Source organism: Lepidochelys olivacea (genome assembly GCF_965140295.1).
Source record: "Lepidochelys olivacea isolate rLepOli2 genome assembly, chromosome: 24".
In the NCBI taxonomy this organism is placed as follows: Eukaryota; Metazoa; Chordata; order Testudines; family Cheloniidae; genus Lepidochelys; species Lepidochelys olivacea.
Genome location: NC_140434.1, coordinates 3,912,426 through 3,930,403, shown reverse-complemented (window position 1 = coordinate 3,930,403; position 17,978 = coordinate 3,912,426). Strand labels below are relative to the sequence as shown.

General features: G+C 57.6%; 1 protein-coding gene across 2 annotated transcripts in view; it reads left to right on the top strand.

Annotated features, from left to right (window-relative positions):
* The window catches only part of PEAR1 (platelet endothelial aggregation receptor 1), a 56,164-nt gene that overhangs the window by 31,994 nt on the left and 6,192 nt on the right, over positions 1–17,978 (top strand). For both annotated transcript variants that reach the window (XM_084613276.1, XM_084613275.1), the window contains exons 2-17: positions 1,713–1,808; positions 2,972–3,076; positions 3,670–3,770; positions 5,063–5,155; positions 7,041–7,287; positions 7,471–7,594; positions 8,110–8,246; positions 11,868–12,080; positions 12,588–12,762; positions 13,065–13,185; positions 13,863–14,026; positions 14,696–14,798; positions 15,816–15,962; positions 16,612–16,740; positions 17,103–17,231; positions 17,316–17,444. In XM_084613276.1, coding sequence (XP_084469402.1) covers positions 1,714–1,808; positions 2,972–3,076; positions 3,670–3,770; positions 5,063–5,155; positions 7,041–7,287; positions 7,471–7,594; positions 8,110–8,246; positions 11,868–12,080; positions 12,588–12,762; positions 13,065–13,185; positions 13,863–14,026; positions 14,696–14,798; positions 15,816–15,962; positions 16,612–16,740; positions 17,103–17,231; positions 17,316–17,444 — 2,212 coding nt within the window. In that variant the 5' untranslated portion in view covers position 1,713. The remainder of the gene's footprint in view (positions 1–1,712; positions 1,809–2,971; positions 3,077–3,669; positions 3,771–5,062; positions 5,156–7,040; positions 7,288–7,470; positions 7,595–8,109; positions 8,247–11,867; positions 12,081–12,587; positions 12,763–13,064; positions 13,186–13,862; positions 14,027–14,695; positions 14,799–15,815; positions 15,963–16,611; positions 16,741–17,102; positions 17,232–17,315; positions 17,445–17,978) is intronic.

The window sequence follows — 17,978 nt, the reverse complement described above, 5'->3', positions numbered from 1 at the left end:
ATAGAGCAGCTTGAGCAGTAATTGCAGCTCAGGTAGCTGTACGCCTGCTAGCTTTGATTGAGCTCGCTTGCTAAAAATAGACCCGCCCGAGGCCCACACTTGGGTGGCCAGCCCGCACTGCCAAGCCCACAGGGCTGAGTTTCATAAGCTAGCGCGGACAGAGCAAGCTCACGCACGTCTGCCCAAGTGCACCTGCAGCGGCCGTGTAGACAGACCCTAAGGCAAGAGGCAATGAGCGGCGTCCGACTGAGCGGGGTGGGATGTAACGGCGAGCTCAGGCCCGACGGCACGGACCGAGCAGGCCTGCTTTCTTTCCAGCCAGGACGTGGTGTTCTTAAAAGTCTCGGGCTGACGCGGCACTTTGCTGTCTGCCCATGTGGAGGTGCCATCAGCCGGGGCGGGAGGGAAGCATCCTCGACACAACCTGCTTCCTGTTTTCACACCGCGCTTCCTGCTCCGAGCTCCCAGCTGCCTGGCGGGGAAGGGGCTGGCGTCGCACACGAAAAGCCAGCTAAGAAAAACGCCGGTCATACTGGGGAGATGGGCTTGGCCTTGTACTTTCGTCGGCCCCGGCGGCTTTCCCCTCCCGGTTTGGGGATTGTCAGTCTGGCTAGAATGGAAGGATGGGGCTTAGAGACCAGGGGATGCGAGGATGGTGAGAACCTACCTGGTGTGAACGCAATGCATTGGAACAAGGATGGCCCAATGAGCAGGGGACTGCAGCGGGGCTGAGGTTCTGGGATCTGTTTCCGGATCAGCCATGGATTCCCTGGGTGAGATCTTGGACCAGTCACTTAGGGCATATGTGTCAAGGTTGGTAGGTGTCCAACATCCCATTGCAGCAAGAAGGGAGGGGTCAGTACGTACTTTGGAGGGTCTGGTGTGATGGGGACCATGCGTGCAGGTCGGTTAAATATTCGGCGACGCTCGGATTTGATTTTTACCCTCAGCACAGACACGGGCTGACCACAAAGGTCACATCCAGATCTGAACTCCTCAAAGCTGGAGGAGGGGATGGGTGGCATCGCATGTCAATATGCGCAATCCAATTAATGTTGTAGTTAAAGAGGTTCTAACTAGTGGCCAGCCCCATTAACTTCAATGGCCTGCTACTGACTCACCATGGGGGGATTTACCCCTTTAGCCCAAGTGGTAGAAGCTTGTGCTTTTGGCGCCTTAGCTCTGAGTTCGATCCTTGCTATCGGCCAGGCTGTCCAGGTGGACGTGGTTACAGCTTGTTCTGTTTGGACCGGCAGCGTTGGTTTGGGTCCTTCTCTGGCTCGGTTTCAGGCCTGAATAAAACAAGATGTGCCCCTTTTCCAGGGGTGCAGAGCAACCTTGCATGATTCCCAAAGCTTCTGGCAACATCTGCAGGGCTAACACAGAGTGGATAACAACCTACTACTGCTACCAGCTAACAAAGTTTGTCCTTTAGCTCAAGGAGCAGAGCTTTTTGCTTTGGCCTCATTGCAAATCCCATAGCGTGGACAGCCACCTCTGTGACCCTCTTGATGGTTAGCAGCTACGAGATGCTGGCTGCGGCAACAACCTTCACCTGCTTGTAAACAGCAAAGCTGTAGGAGTCGGGCCGTGTGGCCGACTGACCCCATCCATGCTACAGCTTGATCCGCGCTGGCCACAGCACCAGCCAGCCTTGTGCATCCTTCCTTCCTCGCTGTCAACTCCTCTTTGTTTCTCTCTCCTCTCACCAGGATGAAGCTGCACGCGGTCCTTCTGCTGGGGCTGCAGATGCACCTGGCGACTCCTCTCAACCCCAGCGACCCCAATGTTTGCAGCTATTGGGAAAGGTAAGGAGTGGGGGAGCCCCGGGGTGAAATGGGTGTGTGGTTCTGGGCCTTCCGCTCTGCCCCCCGAGACCTCTTGGTGGGGGTTCATCGCTGATCCTTGCAATGGAGCCTTTCTTCCTCGCTTGCTTTCTCTGTTGCTTTACCTTGCTCACACTTTTCTTTTCATCTCTATCTCTTTCTCTCGCCCTTTTTCTTCTTCTTATGTATTATTTGTATTGTGGTCGCACTTGGGAGCCCCAGTCGGGGATCGGGACTCCCCCTCCCCCCGGTGCTAGGTGCTGTATAGACACAGAACAAAAAGACTGTCCCTCTCCCAAGGAGCGTAATAGAAGACATGAGACAGAGACAGTCAGATAGGGAGTACAAGGAACCAGTTAACATGTTAACCCCTTTTGCTTGTGATCCCGTCAGCTTTGGTTACAGCTGTGAGGGTGTCTGGCCACCGGACCCTGTTCAGGGCTGGGTCCGTGTCTGTAAAGAACTCTGTAGCGACAATGCATGGTAATATCTGGAACACGGCAGGGTTGGCCTGACCAGCATTTACACTGTCAGTCCCAGAGCTGTGGTTATTAACCTGAGGCTGTCTCTGTATCTACTTGGAAAATAGCCTTTTGCCAGGGCCTGAGAAGCTCCAGGCTGTAATGATCCCTTCGTGCTTCTCGAGGTGCTGGTACCAGTGTTGCCAACCCCCAATCATTAGTCAGGACCCCCCCCAAATCATGAGTGGTGTAAATATCATGAGATTTTTTAAAATAATAATTTGTCTCCTGGTGTCTCAGCCTTTAGGGGTCACAATTTCGAGCTTTGCTCCACAACCATGATGGCTAGAAATAGCCTTAAAAAAAAATGAAAGCTGTGTTTCCCCCATAATCTCATGACTCCGGGAGCTGGGGCTTGATGAAAAGCACCAGGAGTTGGCAGACCTTACTTCATTCCAGTCTGTCCCCAGGAAGAGGGCAGGTACCTTGTGCCTCCACTCCAAAGGCACTGGCTGCTGCCATGAGGATGCTGGGAGAGGGACTGGACCCCAGGTGTCCTGCATGGGAGGTGCAGAGCCCCTGTCACTGAGCCACGGCCCTGCCACAATGGGGAGAGTTGAATCAGCTATTTCCCTTGGTTGTCCTTGGGCTGCCACCAAAGTGGCTCTGTTTTTCCCCTGGCAGCTTCACCACGGCGACGAAGGAGTCCTACGCTCACCCCTATGCTCAGGCCTCCAAGGACTCGTGTGATGGAACCTGGAGTTTCCTCAAGCCGTGCACCCAGCACAAGTAAGGAGTGCCCCTCTGCCTAGGGGACGTGGCAAACGTCCTCTGAGCCATCACTCGCTGTCCCCAAGAGTTCTCTGGGAATCCCACAGGCTTACCCCAGCACAGCCCCCCAACAGCAGGGTCCCACAAGCTGACCCCATTCCTAACAAGCAGCAGTGAGCTCCACTGTTTTGACCCTGCTACTAACAAGCAGCAGTGAGTTCCAGAGGTTAAGGTTAGTCCGTTCTGATTTCGGTGAGCTCACCTGGAACCAGTCTGAAGCAGGGAGTCTCACAGGTTAACTCCAATATTATCTTGTTGCTGTTAGCTCTGCTGGTTAGGAACATGTGGCAGTGAGTTCCAAAGGTTATCACCAGTATTGGATACCAATGAACCCCTATTCTATCCTGGTAGCTGGGTAACCCAAACTCTGTCCATATCAGTCAGTGTCATATATAGCACGTGGCAGTAACCCTGACATGACCTCACCGCAGTAAGTTCTCTGGATGAGCCCTAGCACACTCCTGGGGCGGTGAGTTCCCCAGGTGTGGTTTGTTCTCTATAAATGTTCTGCATGTGGGGGGTCACTCTGCTTTTTATTCTGTGTTGCACAGGATTGTGTACAAGACAGCGTACCGGCAGGCAGTGAAAATTGACTACCGGAAGAGGTACCGCTGTTGCCAGGGCTACTACGAGAGTGCAGATGTTTGTGTCCGTAAGTCTGTCCCTGACAGTCACTAATGGGCCCCAGGGGCGGAATGTGTGGCATTTGCGTCCCTCAGTCCAGTGCGAGACGATGCTTCTGCAGAAATCGAAGGGGTCTGGTGGGGTTATTCTGCCTGGTGGCCCGTAGTCAGACCAGGGCGCAGGGCTCCTGGGTTCTATTTCCAGCTCTGCGACTGATTTGCTGTGTGATCCTGGGTGATGTTCCCTGCCCCCCAGCTCTGTGCCTCAGTTTCCCCATCTCTGAAATGGGGGTCATGGTTCATTTTTCTATCTGCTTAGCCCAGTTCTCATAGCCCCCTCGTTCCCCACTGTGTGTCCTGAAACACATCCCAGCTCCGCTGTGCTCTGAGAAATCACACCTTTGTAATGGATTCAAGAGCGTGGCCATCTGCCAGGACCCACCCCACAGGGGACGCACATTCTTTACAGCTCGTTGCTGTTTGTCCTGTCTTGCACTCTTTGATCCTCCCCCATCCTTCCGGCCCTCTCAGATTTCTCTCCAAGCTGCTGGGGTTTCTAGCCCTTCATGTGCAGGCTTAGTTGCCAGCTCTCCTGCAGACACATGGCTCCAGGCCACCTGGCTACCATGGGACCCTTCTTGGCCACTTTCAGCTGGCTCCGTGCTGGGAAGCCAGCATGCTCTGGGGCTGATTGAGGCCAGGCTGCCTGTCCTCTGGCAACTTTCCCTTGATCCCCGCAGACGGCCCCCCTCATCCCACCCCCTCACCCCAGCAGACTCAGACCAGACCATAAGTTGCTGCTGTGTTTCATCATCTTTGCATCCCTTCCGCCAAGCCGGGGGTGGGGGGGTGATTGACTCTGGGAGGAAGCAGTGGAAGGCTCCTCTGTGGACTGGTCACTGGAGGGGGTGCCCACACTTTCCTGCAGTGGGTTGCGCTGTGATTCAACTCACTGGTGTGGTCCCCTGCTCCAGGTCAGGGATTAGGGAGACTCGGGTGAGTGATCCCTGGTGCTGAGTGGCTATTAAACAGCTTCCGGGTTGTCTCCCACCCAGGGGGGTTGCATCTCAGTGCCGGGCGAGCAATAGCTGTGCAGTATTGCCGAGCACCCTGCAGGGGGCTGCATTACCTGTGTGATCTCTGGGCAACGTTGCTGAGTGCTGTTTTTCAGCTGCCATATTCCACCCCAGAGGTGGCTGCATTTCATTGCTGGGTGATACCAGTCTGTAGCATTTGGGGGTGAAATGCCAGGTTAGACATTGTTAAAACAAGATCTTGGAGCAGCCCAACTGAATCCTTCTGCCTGGTGCCCTCCCTGCAGCCAGTTGTACCAAGGAGTGCGTCCATGGGAGGTGCGTGGCTCCCGACCAGTGCCAGTGCGAACAGGGATGGAGGGGCACAGACTGCTCCAGCGGTGAGTACTACAGGCCCGGGCCCTCCACGGCGGTCTGGGTTTGGCGCACCGGAGCCATTGCCTTATGGCCGAAGGGGGTGGCTCTGCCCCCAGGAGCCTGGCCGGTGATTTGAGGGTGGGGGAGTTGTCACTTGCAGACACCATTAGCGAGTGTGAGCTGGCCGGCCGGAGGCAGCAGGCGCTGGGGTGACCGCTAGTCGATGTGGGGTTCTGGGGGTGGGCCCTGGCTTTGGACTGACAATGCGGAAAGTGGCAGAGGAGAGCTATGGTGTGAGGGAGAGGGGCAGAGTGGTGGGGGGTGGGGATGGAGTGAGGAATTGGGGTGTTATGGAATAAGCGAGGAGGGGTTATGGGGGAGAGGCTGAAGGGGGAAAGGGTACGGAGGGAGGGGGAGGGGACCAGAGGGTTTTGAGGGGGGAGGTGGTGGGTGGGCTAGGATTTAGGGGATACACATGAGGGGGAAGGCCAGCCATCAGCATGCCACGTGCTGGCGTGAGCCAGGCACTGTAGGTATTCGTGCTAAGGCAGGATCCCGCCTGGCCAGCCCTGGCCCCTCCTCAGCCCCTTGGCATCCTGGTCTGGGCCCAGGGCGTGTGGGGCCTCCGCTCCCCCCTCCACCTGCAGCCAAATTAAACCCAGACTCCAGCTGCTGAGCCGCCCTGTCCTTCCCCAGGGGCCCGAGGCAATGGGTTCCCACGCACCAGGGGCGGCTCCCGGAAGCTGGGGGTCACTGGCTGCATAGGGAATGCTTGGGAGTGGGCCCTAGCCCATGGCCCAGACGGGAGGGGAGGGGGTTGCTCAGGGTACCCTCAGCGAGGGGCATCCAGCTGTGGGCAAAACCCCCACTGAGTCGCTGCATCCCTTTCTCTGTCTGCCATGGCTTGCTTTCTTTCCAGCTATTCATGCCACTCTTCCCAAACAGCAGCCCCCGAGCCCCTGCATCAGGGGGAATTGGAGGGGGCGCAGGACCAGGGGCCTTTTGCTAACAGCTGATGCCCAAGAGTTTAGAAAGCACCTAGCTTTTTTGTGGGGGGTAGGAGACTCAACTTGTAATGCCTTTAAAAGCGGCTGGATCTGGGGAAAGGGCCCCGCGCCCTCTGGTGGTCAGGTAGCTTTAAGGGGTCTTGTGTTGGGTGCCCCCCAAAATCGCCAGGGGTCTGAAATGATCCCAAGGGCTTGTCCAGTTAGACTTGGTGGCAGATAATCTTGAAATCTGAAGCATGGGGGTCTCACCCCACCCCTTGGCAAGACTGTTCTGATCCGTCTTCCTTAGGAAGATTTCCCTGGATTCAGAGTAAACCATCCCTGGTTAAATTCCCTCCCCTTAACCCGAGTGACCGCCCTTTGTCTCCTGCTGAATAATGCCACCACTTAAAACAATCAAGCAAATTTTTCCATGTGGCAGCTTCCGGACAAAATAACTAGGAAATGGTTTGAAAGACGCAATAACGATTAAGCCCTCATTAACTGAGCAATATGTTTAATGGAAAGCAGCAGGGTCTAATGGGTGAGAGTGGGCAGGACTGGGAGTCAGGACGCCTGGATTCTGTTCCCAGCTCTGGGAGGGGAGCTAGTGGTTAGAATAGCAGGGCCTGGGAATCGGGACTCCTGGGTTCTATTCCCAGCTCTGATGGGGGGGGTGGGTAGAGTGCTTAGAGCAGGCGACAGGAAGCCAGGACTCCTGAGCTCTATTTCTGGCTCTTGGGATGGCATGTCCCATCTATGTGCCTCAGTTTCCCTCCCTGTAAAATGGGGCTGAAACTCTGACCCTTCTTCCCAGGGCTATTGCAGGGCTTCATTCACCAGGGTCTAGGATGTGCTTAGAGATTGTCTGCAGAAGGGCAAAGGGGTTGTCAACGCTACAACTGTCCCTTCCTTCTTCCAGTGTGTGATGCCCGGTCCTGGGGGCCCCGCTGCGAGAACCCTTGCCAGTGCGGCGATGGGGGAGCTTGTGACCCCTTCACTGGAGCCTGTGTCTGCTCGCCCGGATACAAGGATCCCGTGTGCAAAGTCCCCTGTGACCCACGCACCTACGGGGAGGGCTGCCAGCTGGATTGCCCCTGCAAGAACGGGGCCAAGTGCCATCGAGAGACCGGGGCATGTCTGTGCCAGCCAGGATTCACAGGCGCCTAGTGAGTGCGGGGAATGGTTGTCTGGCCTCGGCAGTGGGAGGGTGGGAATGGGATCAGGGGGTCTTTCCTCTCTGGGGGGCGCCGGTTCCGACCCAGCCATAGGGTGGGATTTCTTTAGCCTCTGGCGAGAGAGAGAAGACTCTGGGTCTGTCCTCCCTCACCCCTTTCTCCCTGTCCTTCCAGCTGCGAGCTCCTGTGCCTCAATGGCTCGGACGGGCTGCGTTGCCCGGCTCACTGCCCCTGCCAGAACGGGGGCATCTGCCACCCCCCAAACACCACCCGCTGTGTCTGTCCTCCAGGATGGATGGTACGTATTTGGGGTGGGGGGGATTCAAACCCAGGCCCATCCAGCCTCTGGAGAGCAAAGGATCAGGCTGGGACAAACTGGGGGCAGAGGGGTCCTGCCCCACCTGTGCCCCGGCCCTCACACCCATGGGACCCGGCTGGCCTGGAGTGGGCCTTGAGCTGGCTCTGTGCATCGGCGTGAGGTGGAGCTGCCTCCGGCAAAGTCATGTTGCCGTGGGGTCTCCGGATGATCCGGCCCTGGCGGCATGAGCCTCGCTCTCCATTCAGCCTCCTCGGGGCTGCGAGATGCCCCCAGCAGGGCGAGAAATGGGCTGTGAGCCTTTCCCGCTCCCACACGTGCTGCTGACCCGTGGCCGCATTCAGGCGTGGGGTGGTCTGGGGGGCACTGAGCAGGGACCATCCCTTCAATTTGCAGGGGACGGGGGAGATCAGGCTCCATGCTGCGAGCATCCCACCCCGTCCCCTGGCTTTCCCAGAGAGGGCATTTCCCTGACGCTGCTGTTCCGTTGTCTGCAGGGCGCCATCTGCTCCGTCCCGTGCCCCCAGGGGTGGTACGGCTCAGGCTGCCTGGGGGGGTGCCAATGCCACAACAACGGGCTGTGCGACCCAGTCACCGGGCGTTGCCAGTGCGCGCTGGGCTACACCGGAGAGCGGTGAGTGGGGTCTGGCAGAGCGACTCCCTGCAGCGCTGGGGTGGGGGCCGTGCCATGGAAAGAACCACGTCCCTGTCGGGGGCTAGCAACTGGCATGGCTTAGAGGGAGATTCCTCAGTTGGTGAAGCCTAGCTAGAAACCTCAGTCACAAGCCGCCCCTCTGTGAATCACACACATTTTCCGGGTTTGTCTACACAGGGGAGTTAATCTGGATTAAGTTAGGGCAGGAATTTAAAGTGTTATCTGTAGCTATTCTGGAGTAATTCCCTGTGTGGACACTTTTATTCTGGATTAAGAGTAGAGCTGCTTGGCAAACTGATTTTTCATCCTGTAAAAACATGTCAAGGTTGTAACAAAAAAGCACCTGAAATTGGGATAAGAAGCCAACATTTCGACATTTTTTTTGCGAAACGAAATTCAACACAAACGTTTTGACCATTTTTTATTTTGTGCATAAAATAAGTCATATCAAATAAAGCACCTTTGGAAAGGAAAGGTCATTCCAATATGAAAAATCAAAACTTTCCGTCCCAGAAATGTCAAAATGGGACACTTCAGCGTTTTCAAAATAATTTTTCCAGTTTGTTTTACAAAATGTTGTTGACATTGACACGATTTGGTGAAAGCAATGGGTTTTGTCAAAGAGGCGTTTTCTGACAAAGCTGCTTAGACGCAAAATTTTCGACCGCCTCAAAGTGAGGCCATGTGTCCACTCAGGGCGCAGAGCGACAGAGCTGCGCTGTTCAGCGCCCAAGTGTAGACACTTCCTGCAGCAATCCCTGTAGTCGGTCCACTTCTCCAAGCGGCGGTAGCTGGGCCATCAGATGAATCTTCCATTGATCTAGGTGTGTCTACACCCGGAGTGAGGTCAATTTAACTACAGCGGTCGGGGGGGTGAATTTTGCACACCCCTGAGCGGTGTAGCTATGTTGACCTAACTTTTAAGTGTAGACCAGGTGTAAGAATGATTTTTCCAGCTGAACTTAATCCGTTTCCAAAGTGGATCAAGCCAACTCAGGCCTGGTCTACGCTACGGGGTTAGGTTGAATTTAGCAGCTTTAGGTCGATTTTAAAAGGCACTCTTATTCCGGAACAGAGTGTCCACACAGAGAGCTATTGCAGAATTTCTTTGTGTAGACAAACCCTCGTGCGCACACCTGCTACGCTTCTTCACATTTTTACTGGTATAATTTACCGAGGGCTGTGCGGGGATTCTCCATCCCGGGCGGCTGTTAAATCTAGATTGGCTGGAGTTCACACAGGAGTTCTCTGGCTTGTGCTACGCAGGGTGTTGGACTGGACGATCACAGGGGTCCCTTTTGCATAGTCTGAAGTCAATTAGCAAGGTGGGTTGTGGGTTTTTTGCCAAAACAGTGCTACTACTATGGACTTAGTTATACCAGTGTAAAGATGCCTTACCCTAGAATAGCTTATTTTAATTCCCAAACCAGAGTAAGCTTTATCAGTATAAACACCTTCATGCTGATGTAATTGCATCCATATTGGGAGTGTTGTACCTGGTTAACTGTACTGATCTAGTTAAAGCAGCGAAGTTTTTAAGTGTAGATAAGGCCTCACCCTCACACAGGCTCGGTGCCCGAATTACAGGTGAGCTTGGAGTGGGGCGGGCCCCTCACTACTTTGCTCCTGTCTGTGCCCCGGACTCCTCACTGCGGCCACTTGACATCCACTTCCCTCATAGCGGGGAATGCGTACTCCCCTCTGTCCCTGTCCCGCGCAGCCTCCCTCAGGGGCTTTCAAACACGCACATGCGCCAACGCCCTGTCCCTCACACCCTTCCATGTCAACCCACCCACGCACTGGCTCCTGGACTTGCACACTCTTGTGTTAACGTGTGTGCATGGGGCGGGGTTACAAGCTGGAGTGCGTGCCATCCTAGCACTTTGCAGTCCCCTAAAAGCAGTGTGGACTGATGGATCGAGCACTGGATTGGGACTTAGGAGACCTGGACCCTCCTTCTCAGTTACGCCAGGGCCCCTTTATGCGGCTCTGCCCATGTAAAGGGGCCTTAAAATGCTTGTCACTGAAATTTCCCCCGCTTTAAGGCTGTTTTGCGCTGCCAGCGTGGTGTAAAGGGCCTTACTGAGAATGAGGCTTCTGATTTTATCCCCAGCTCTGCCATGTGACTTTGGCATGTCCTCACCCCTCTCTGTGCCTCGGTTTCCCCTCCCACCCTTTGTCCTGTCTATTGAGAAGGAAGCTGTTTGGGACAGGGACTGTCTTTTGCTAAGTGTATATACAGTGCTTACTGCTACCGTAATGCTCATAATGTAATGCACCACATGAATGGCCACTGTTACCGTAATGCCTGCATATAATACTCCAAGCAATATGTTGACTGCCTGGCTGTGCTGATTTTTGGCTGGCTTACGGCACAGGAGGTGCCCTGCCAGCTGGGGGAGCGCCAGTTCAACGCTGGGGTGAGGGATGATCTCCCCAGCTGTGCTGCAGGGAAGTAAATAGCAGCTGGGCCAGGGTGAGGAGGGAAATCAGTCGGAGTTTCCCACATGGAAAGGAGAAGGAAACAAGGGGTTTTTCCAGCTTTTAAGCTGGTGTTCCAAACAATGGAGAGGAAAAAATAAACCCAGAATCAAACAGGAGTGACCAGCACTACATGGATCCCTAGGAAAGGGTTTTGTTGGTGTTTTAACTGAAAGAAGTCTTGTGATCTAGAGGTTAGATTAAGCGAGTGGGAATCCAGGATCCTGGGTTCTTTCCCTAGTACTGGGAGGGGATGTGGTCTATCAGAGCAAGGGGGACTAGGAATCAGAACTTCTGGGTTCTATTCCCTGCTCAGGAAAGGAATGGGGTCTAGTGGTCAGAGCCAGGACTCTCCCATAGACTTAATGTGTGACCCTGGGCAAAGCACTTGTGCCTCAGTTTCCCCATTTTTAAAATGATGATCCTTTGGCAAAGGCTTTGAGCCCCTCCGCTGAGCGGCACTTTAGGACAGTCGTGTTGTTATTGCCTAAATAAACAGCCAGGCCTGGCTGGTAGAACCCCATCCCTGCCCTGCTCTGGGCTTGCACTGAAGGCTTCATTCACAGTCTTGGGCCTGGGGATTTTTGCACCAGCGCAAGCCCCTTGCAGCCCACGTGTGAGCCAGGGTTTACCCTGGTGCAGCTGGCCCGCACGAGGAGTGTGCGCCAATGCAGCGACCGTGGTGCGCCCACCCCTGGTGCAGACATGGCCCCTGTAGGTTAAATCCAGCCGCTGAGCAATGAGACACAACCGGCTAAGATGGCCAGCTGCCGCCTGAAAGGCTGTTCAGGGTGTCCTCCCCGGGCGCCTCCAAGAGGCAGATAGGGGAATAGCTTCCTTGTGCAGCAGGCCCCATGCTGGGAGCGCCCTGCAGAGCAGCTGGTGGGAGGGTCCTCAACATTTTCCAGGGTCTTGCATGGAATGAGTTTGGTGGCCTCAGCCTACAGGGGACACCCGGATTGAGCAGATGAGAGATACCAGCCTGCACAGGGACAGCGACCCCTGTCTGCTCACCCCAGCACCGGCTGGCTCTCCTCTCCTTGGCGTTGGACTTGCCCTGGGTCTGACCATGGGGGCATGTCCTTCTCTCCCCCCTCCCTCCCGCCCGTTCCCGAACAGGTGCCGGGAGGAGTGCCCCATCGGCAAATACGGCCAGGACTGCGGCCAGCCATGCGACTGTGCCAACGGGGGCCGCTGCTTCCATATCAACGGGGCTTGCCTGTGTGAGGCCGGCTTCCTCGGGACGCGCTGCGAGGAGCGCAAGTGTCTGGACGGCCTCTACGGCTTGGCCTGCCACCTGCCCTGCCTCTGCAGCCCCCAGCACAGCCAAAGGTAGGGGCGGGGAGGGACTCCGCCGGCAGCCACCTGAGCGGGCCCTCGCTCCAGCCGCTCATGCATGCGGGCGCCTGGAACATGCCAGCGCCTTAGGGGTTAATAGTGTACAGGGGAGGGGGAATACCGTCCCTATTTCCAGTCCTGTGGGTTTGCTGCCCTCTGCGGGGCATAAGGGGAATAACATGGCACCATCCTGCCAATGCCCCCCAGTGCTGGAATGCAGGATTCCCATCTGCAGGAGCAGCGGGGCAGGGGAATCACCCCCGGGATCCAGGCTCTGGGGGTGCAAAGGGCCCGGATTCAGAACATGCGTGCTCTACCCAGGAGCCACCCAGTGGGCGCACGCATGGGGTGTCCGGCTTGGGACACCCGCAACCCCTTGACACGGTGGCAATGCAGCTCTCAGGGAAAGGGCCAGCCCTGCAGGATTGGCACAAACCCGCCCCAGCTGCTTCGCGGGGGCGTTCTGATGGGCACGCGTTTCTCTCTCCCCCCGGGGCCCAGCTGCCACCCCATGAGCGGAGAATGCACCTGCAAACCGGGCTGGGCGGGCCTTCACTGCAACGAGACCTGCCCCCACGGATACTACGGGGCCAACTGCCAGGAGCCCTGCCTCTGTCTGAACGGAGGGACGTGTGATGGCACCACGGGGCTCTGCCACTGTGCCCCAGGGTACACGGTGAGTCGGGGGCCCAGACTGCCGAGACACCGGGAAACAAGGCGGTTAATGTCTTGGTAATTATGGGGGTTGCGAGAGGGCGAGTTGTCTAGTGGTTAGAGCAGAGGACTGGGTGTCAGGACTCCTGCTGGGTTCTATTCCGGACCCTGGGGGTGGGGGGGGGTTAGTGATTAGAGCAGGGATAACTTTGTGATGCTTAGGCGGTTGTCTTTGAAGCAACACAAAATATTACGGCTACTCGCCTCTGGGGGGGAGATCTGGACGCTGCCCCCCGCCCCCTCACTGTCTCCTTGTGTTTGCAGGGGGAGCATTGCTCCAGCTACTGCCCAGCCGACACCTACGGGGTGAACTGCTCCATGCACTGCACCTGCAAGAACGCCTTTGCCTGCTCCCCCATTGATGGCACCTGCGTCTGCAAAGAAGGTAGGGTGCAGGCGGGAGCCCCTGGGATTGCTCACGACGGAAGGCACGGCCCCGGCTCCCCTCCCCCCACCCCCGGGGGGCTCTAGCTGTGCCCCCAGACAGGGCTGGGAGGTGGGAGACCGTTCTCTGCAAGGGCTGTGGGAGCCCTTTTAAGTTCACTCGGGAAAGGCCTTGTGAATATCCCTCTCCGCCCCGGCTCCCTGGCTCTGGATGTGGGCGGGGGCCGGCTGGAACCAGCCCAGGTTACCCCTCCCCTGGCTTAACTCCCGGCATGAACCCTCTGCCAGGCTCGGGGTCTGGCGGGACGACCCAGGCCACTCCTTCCACGGGCGACCTCTTCCAGCGGGTGTGGTCCACACAGCCTGGAGACCCCGCCGGAGCCACGGCACCCAGCCGCGAGGTGGGGCGCCCAGATGTGAGTGGTGCCAGACACCCTCAGGCTGGAGCCATGGCTGAGAGCAGGTTCCTTCCAGGTTCCTTCGCTCTCCTCTAATACCTGGACACATCTGGCTGTGGGACAATATAGCCCCCATAGGGGCTATTGACTGGGCACGGCATTGCCCCCATGCTGCCTTACGTCTCCACCCGTTGAGCTGCCTGCATTTCCCAAGCGCTCCGATTCCAAGTTCCCGTCGATCCGCCTGCCAACCTCTCCGCCCTTCTCCTCCCCTCTGCAGGTTGGCACGGAGGGGATTGTTCCAGCCCTTGCCCCGCCGGCACCTGGGGTCTTGGGTGCAACGAGACCTGCCGGTGCGCCAACGGTGCCGCCTGCAGCCCTGTCAGCGGGCTGTGCTCCTGCGGTGCTGGCTGGCATGGCAGCAGGTGCCAGGAGCCATGCGCGGTATGTTCCCACCCCCTTGGACCAGCCGCTTCCCGCTCCCGGGAGCCTCTGCGCCCTTTATGGCCGTCCCAGCTGACATGGAAGGACCTGATCCTACGTCCATTGCTGCCCATTTCCATGATCTTTGCATCAAGCCCTGGGCCACCCCCCAGGTGCTGCCATGCACCCCGTGCAGAGCAAGGTCCAGCCAGCGGCTGGCAAGATGGGATGCCGGGTGCTTCTAACGGTGCCCGCTGCCCACTCGGTGCCCGCACGTGAGCCGGGATCTCGGCTGTCTGTGATTGTCCCACTGGACAAAATAATTGCAACCATGGGCTAACAAATTGATTGGGAAAGTCACTTGCGGGCCCAGCCTGGGAAAGGGGCTGGGTGATTTAATGGCGATGGAGAGGGGGCTGGTTTGGGAGTGGGGTTATGGATTAGACCATGTGCTTTTTGTGGAGCAGGGGAGGCTAGGGTTAGACCGTGGGCACCGGCGGGGCGGAGTGGGAATGGGTTAGATTGTGTGCACCAGCAGGGCGGGGGTGGAGGTCAGACCGGGGAGGGTTGTGGTGGGGTTGGACCCATGCCCCAGTGGGACGGGACCAGGAAGGGCTCTGGGTTAAAATCACCCACCCCAATCCCATCCCAGTGCCACTGACTCCGGTTGCATCCCCCTCTCGCTAACAGAACGGTGCCTACGGACCCGGCTGCAGCAGTCTCTGTGACTGCAGCCACGCGGACGGCTGCTCCCCCGTCACGGGACATTGCCACTGCCTGCCGGGATGGACAGGTGAGGGGGCCCGGTGGGAGGCAGGGATCTGGGGAGGGGACGGGAGGACTCTGTCTCTGTCCATGATGGCATCCAGGGAGCCCCTTGGCATCCCTGCCAGCTCAACACACAGCTCTTATGAGCATGGCTAGTTCAGAGAAGGAAGGGGGCGGTACTCTTCCAGGCTCCACCCACAACATAAGCTCCTCCCACAGGACTTGACACGCCTGAAGGAGGCACAGCTCACAGTGAATTGTGCAGAGGTCCAGGATATATCGGTGTGAGGTCCGTTCCCCTTTAGGGGGGCGTGGCTGGACTCAGTGGGGCACCTCCTGGACCGAGGTCGAAATAAAGTGATGGTGCTTGCCCGATCGCCGCCCCCGCAGGGCACCAAAGAGAGCCAGACTGGCTCCTGCTCCGGTCTTAGCAAACTGCCCGGCAAGAACTCCTCCCTGAGGGGAAGGAGGGCAGTTCACACCTCTCCGAGCCCTCCTCCCTACAGGTTACACTTGGCTCAGGTTCGCGAGGTTTCCTTCGCAGCCAGATGGCAGGGACGCGTGGCCCAGCGGGAATTCCGGCAAGCTTTGGGGGAATAGCAGGACTCGAGCCATGCCAGCTGGTGCCAGCTGACGGGCCGGCCAGTTCAACTTAAGAACCTGCCCTCACTGGCATGAAGGGTTCGTGTGTGTGTGGACGAGACTCGAGTCAGGGGCTGCGCCGGAGTTATAAGGAGCTAACTGCAGTCTGAGTGATGGGAGCGCAGCCTCAAAGAGGGAAGTTTCTGGGTCAGCGCTGGGCTGGGAGACGCTGGGCTGGGAGACCGTAGGGCCTGCAGGGAGCTGTGCGGTGACTCACTCGACCGACAGGGAAGCTGTGGACAGTGACACTGGCATCCCTGACCACCTGGGATGCGAGAAGTTTTATTTCTCCACGCAGGTGACTGGGTTGGCGCTGGGACCTGTCTGCCCCCCCTCCCCAGCTGCCTGGTGAGGAGGGGTCCCCACTAAGAGCACCCTGTTCCTTTCCTTGCCACCCCAGGGCCCCACTGCAACCTGGTCTGTGACGACGGCTTCTGGGGGCGGAACTGCAGCCAGCCTTGCGTCTGCAAGAACGGAGCTGCCTGCTCCTCGGAGGACGGGAGCTGCAGCTGCACGCCCGGGTACCGCGGCCCCGCCTGCCAGCGCCGTAAGTGCTGTGCCGACCGAGGATGACGCTTGGAGCCAGCGGGCTGGGGTGTGTGTGGGGGGGGGTTAAGGGGGTCCTGCTTCTGCATTGCCCAGCCCTGGGGCAGCTGTCCTGTCCTGGCAGGGCGAGCGCCTGGCTCCGTCCAGTGCCAGAGCAGAGCAAAGTCCATTGCGCAAACCCCAGGGGGACCAGCCTGCGAGTTGGCACTGGCATCCTCCTTTCGAGCCTGCCCCCCCACCCACCCCAAGGGCTGGTTCGGGTGCAGTGGGCAGGGTCAGAGGCCATTGCACGGGCATCCCAGGCCCCCAGTGGAGCTGGCCAGGGTTCGGGGAGATGGATACATGTCGGGGGCAAACCCCCAATAAGAAATCCACATGAGAACACACCAGCCCGTGTGTCCCCGTGACCTGTTCCCTCTAGCGGGCAGCAAGGAGTTCTGTCTCCATGGGCCTGTCTGGGTCCATCTGCCGAGGCTGCGCATCAACGGGGTCGGTCAGCACTGATTGGGTGGCTTTGCCTGGTCCCTGTCAGGATCTGGGCTAAGACCCAGCAAACTCGTTTCACATGAGCAGCCATCTGACCGGGCCGGGTTAGGGCTGGTACGTGACTCGCCTCCACACCCCTTCCATTTCTTCTTCCCTTGCCGCAGCCTGCCAGCCCGGGCGTTACGGCAAGAAGTGCGCAATGTCCTGCCGTTGCTCCAACCGCTCCACCTGCCACCTTGTGGATGGCTCCTGCGACTGCTTCCCCGGGTGGACAGGCAGCGACTGCTCACAGCGTGAGTCACATCCACTGCCGGGGGGCGCCCCAACTCACGGGCAGCACAGGTCAACGGGGAATAAGTTGCGGGTGGGTAGCCACTTGTAGGGGTTATAGGGAATCTGGACACAATAGGGTCACCAGGACTATGATCTGGGGGGCCTGGAGGCTCTGTCAGCCCCCAAAATTTAGGCCTCTGCCATTTGAGCTAACGGAGATCTCGTTCAGCCAGTAGCAGAAGTAGGACTCTTATCCTTTCTTTGGGCAGCCACCAGGGGGCGACGGGATCTCACACACATACACTCAGTAGCTCGTTTGGGGAGAGCAGCTTCCAGAGCCAGGTGCGTAGTGGGACTGACGGACGTCTCCTCTCCTCCGCAGCCTGCCCGCCCGGCACGTGGGGAGAGGCCTGCAGCCATACCTGCCGGTGCCCAAACGGAGGCCAGTGCAACACCGTGGATGGGACCTGCTCTTGTCCGGCCGGCTTGACCGGCAGACGCTGCTCGGAAGGTACGGACTGTGCCGGGCGGGGGCCCGGGCATCACACTTCTCCTTTCCCATACAGACCTCACCCGCTTGGTTTCTTCTCTGTAGGCTGCCCCCTGGGGCGCTATGGGGAGAACTGTGCCCAGGCATGCCAGTGCCAGGACGAGGCTCAGTGCGACCCAGTGACCGGGAGATGTCTGTGCCCCTCTGGGTACACCGGCACCCACTGTGAAACCAGTAAGCCGCGGAGCCCGCCCTGGCCGAGCCAGAGGAAAACCCCGGGGAATGTACAGGGTTGTATGACGGCCCCAAGACTGCATTGGGGAGCCACCTGCAGCGCCCACTGCTGGCAGAGGGGAGCATTGCACCCACACAGGACTTCTGGGCGGGTCTTGAGGGAAGTGGATTGACAAGTTTTTTGACACAACCCCCCTCCTCCCCCCGGCTTTTTGGGTTAAAACAGAAATTTCCCCGGGGAATGTCCGATTCTGGTTAAATTTTCCGGGCTTTCGTTGGAAGAACAGAAATCTGGAAAAAAAAATTGGGTTTTTGGCAACTGAACCCCCCCTAAAATGTTGGCCAAAACTCCGAATATTTTCCACTTTGTTTCTGACTGTTGACACTCAAAAAACTATAACTTTTCAGCCACAGAGTTTTGGGTTTTAAGGTTTTGGATGAAAACCCGGAAACTTGGAAGAAAAAAATTTTGACCAAAACATTTTGTTTGTCGTTCATCGAAACGTTTTGCTGGAACACCGATTATTTCCCAAC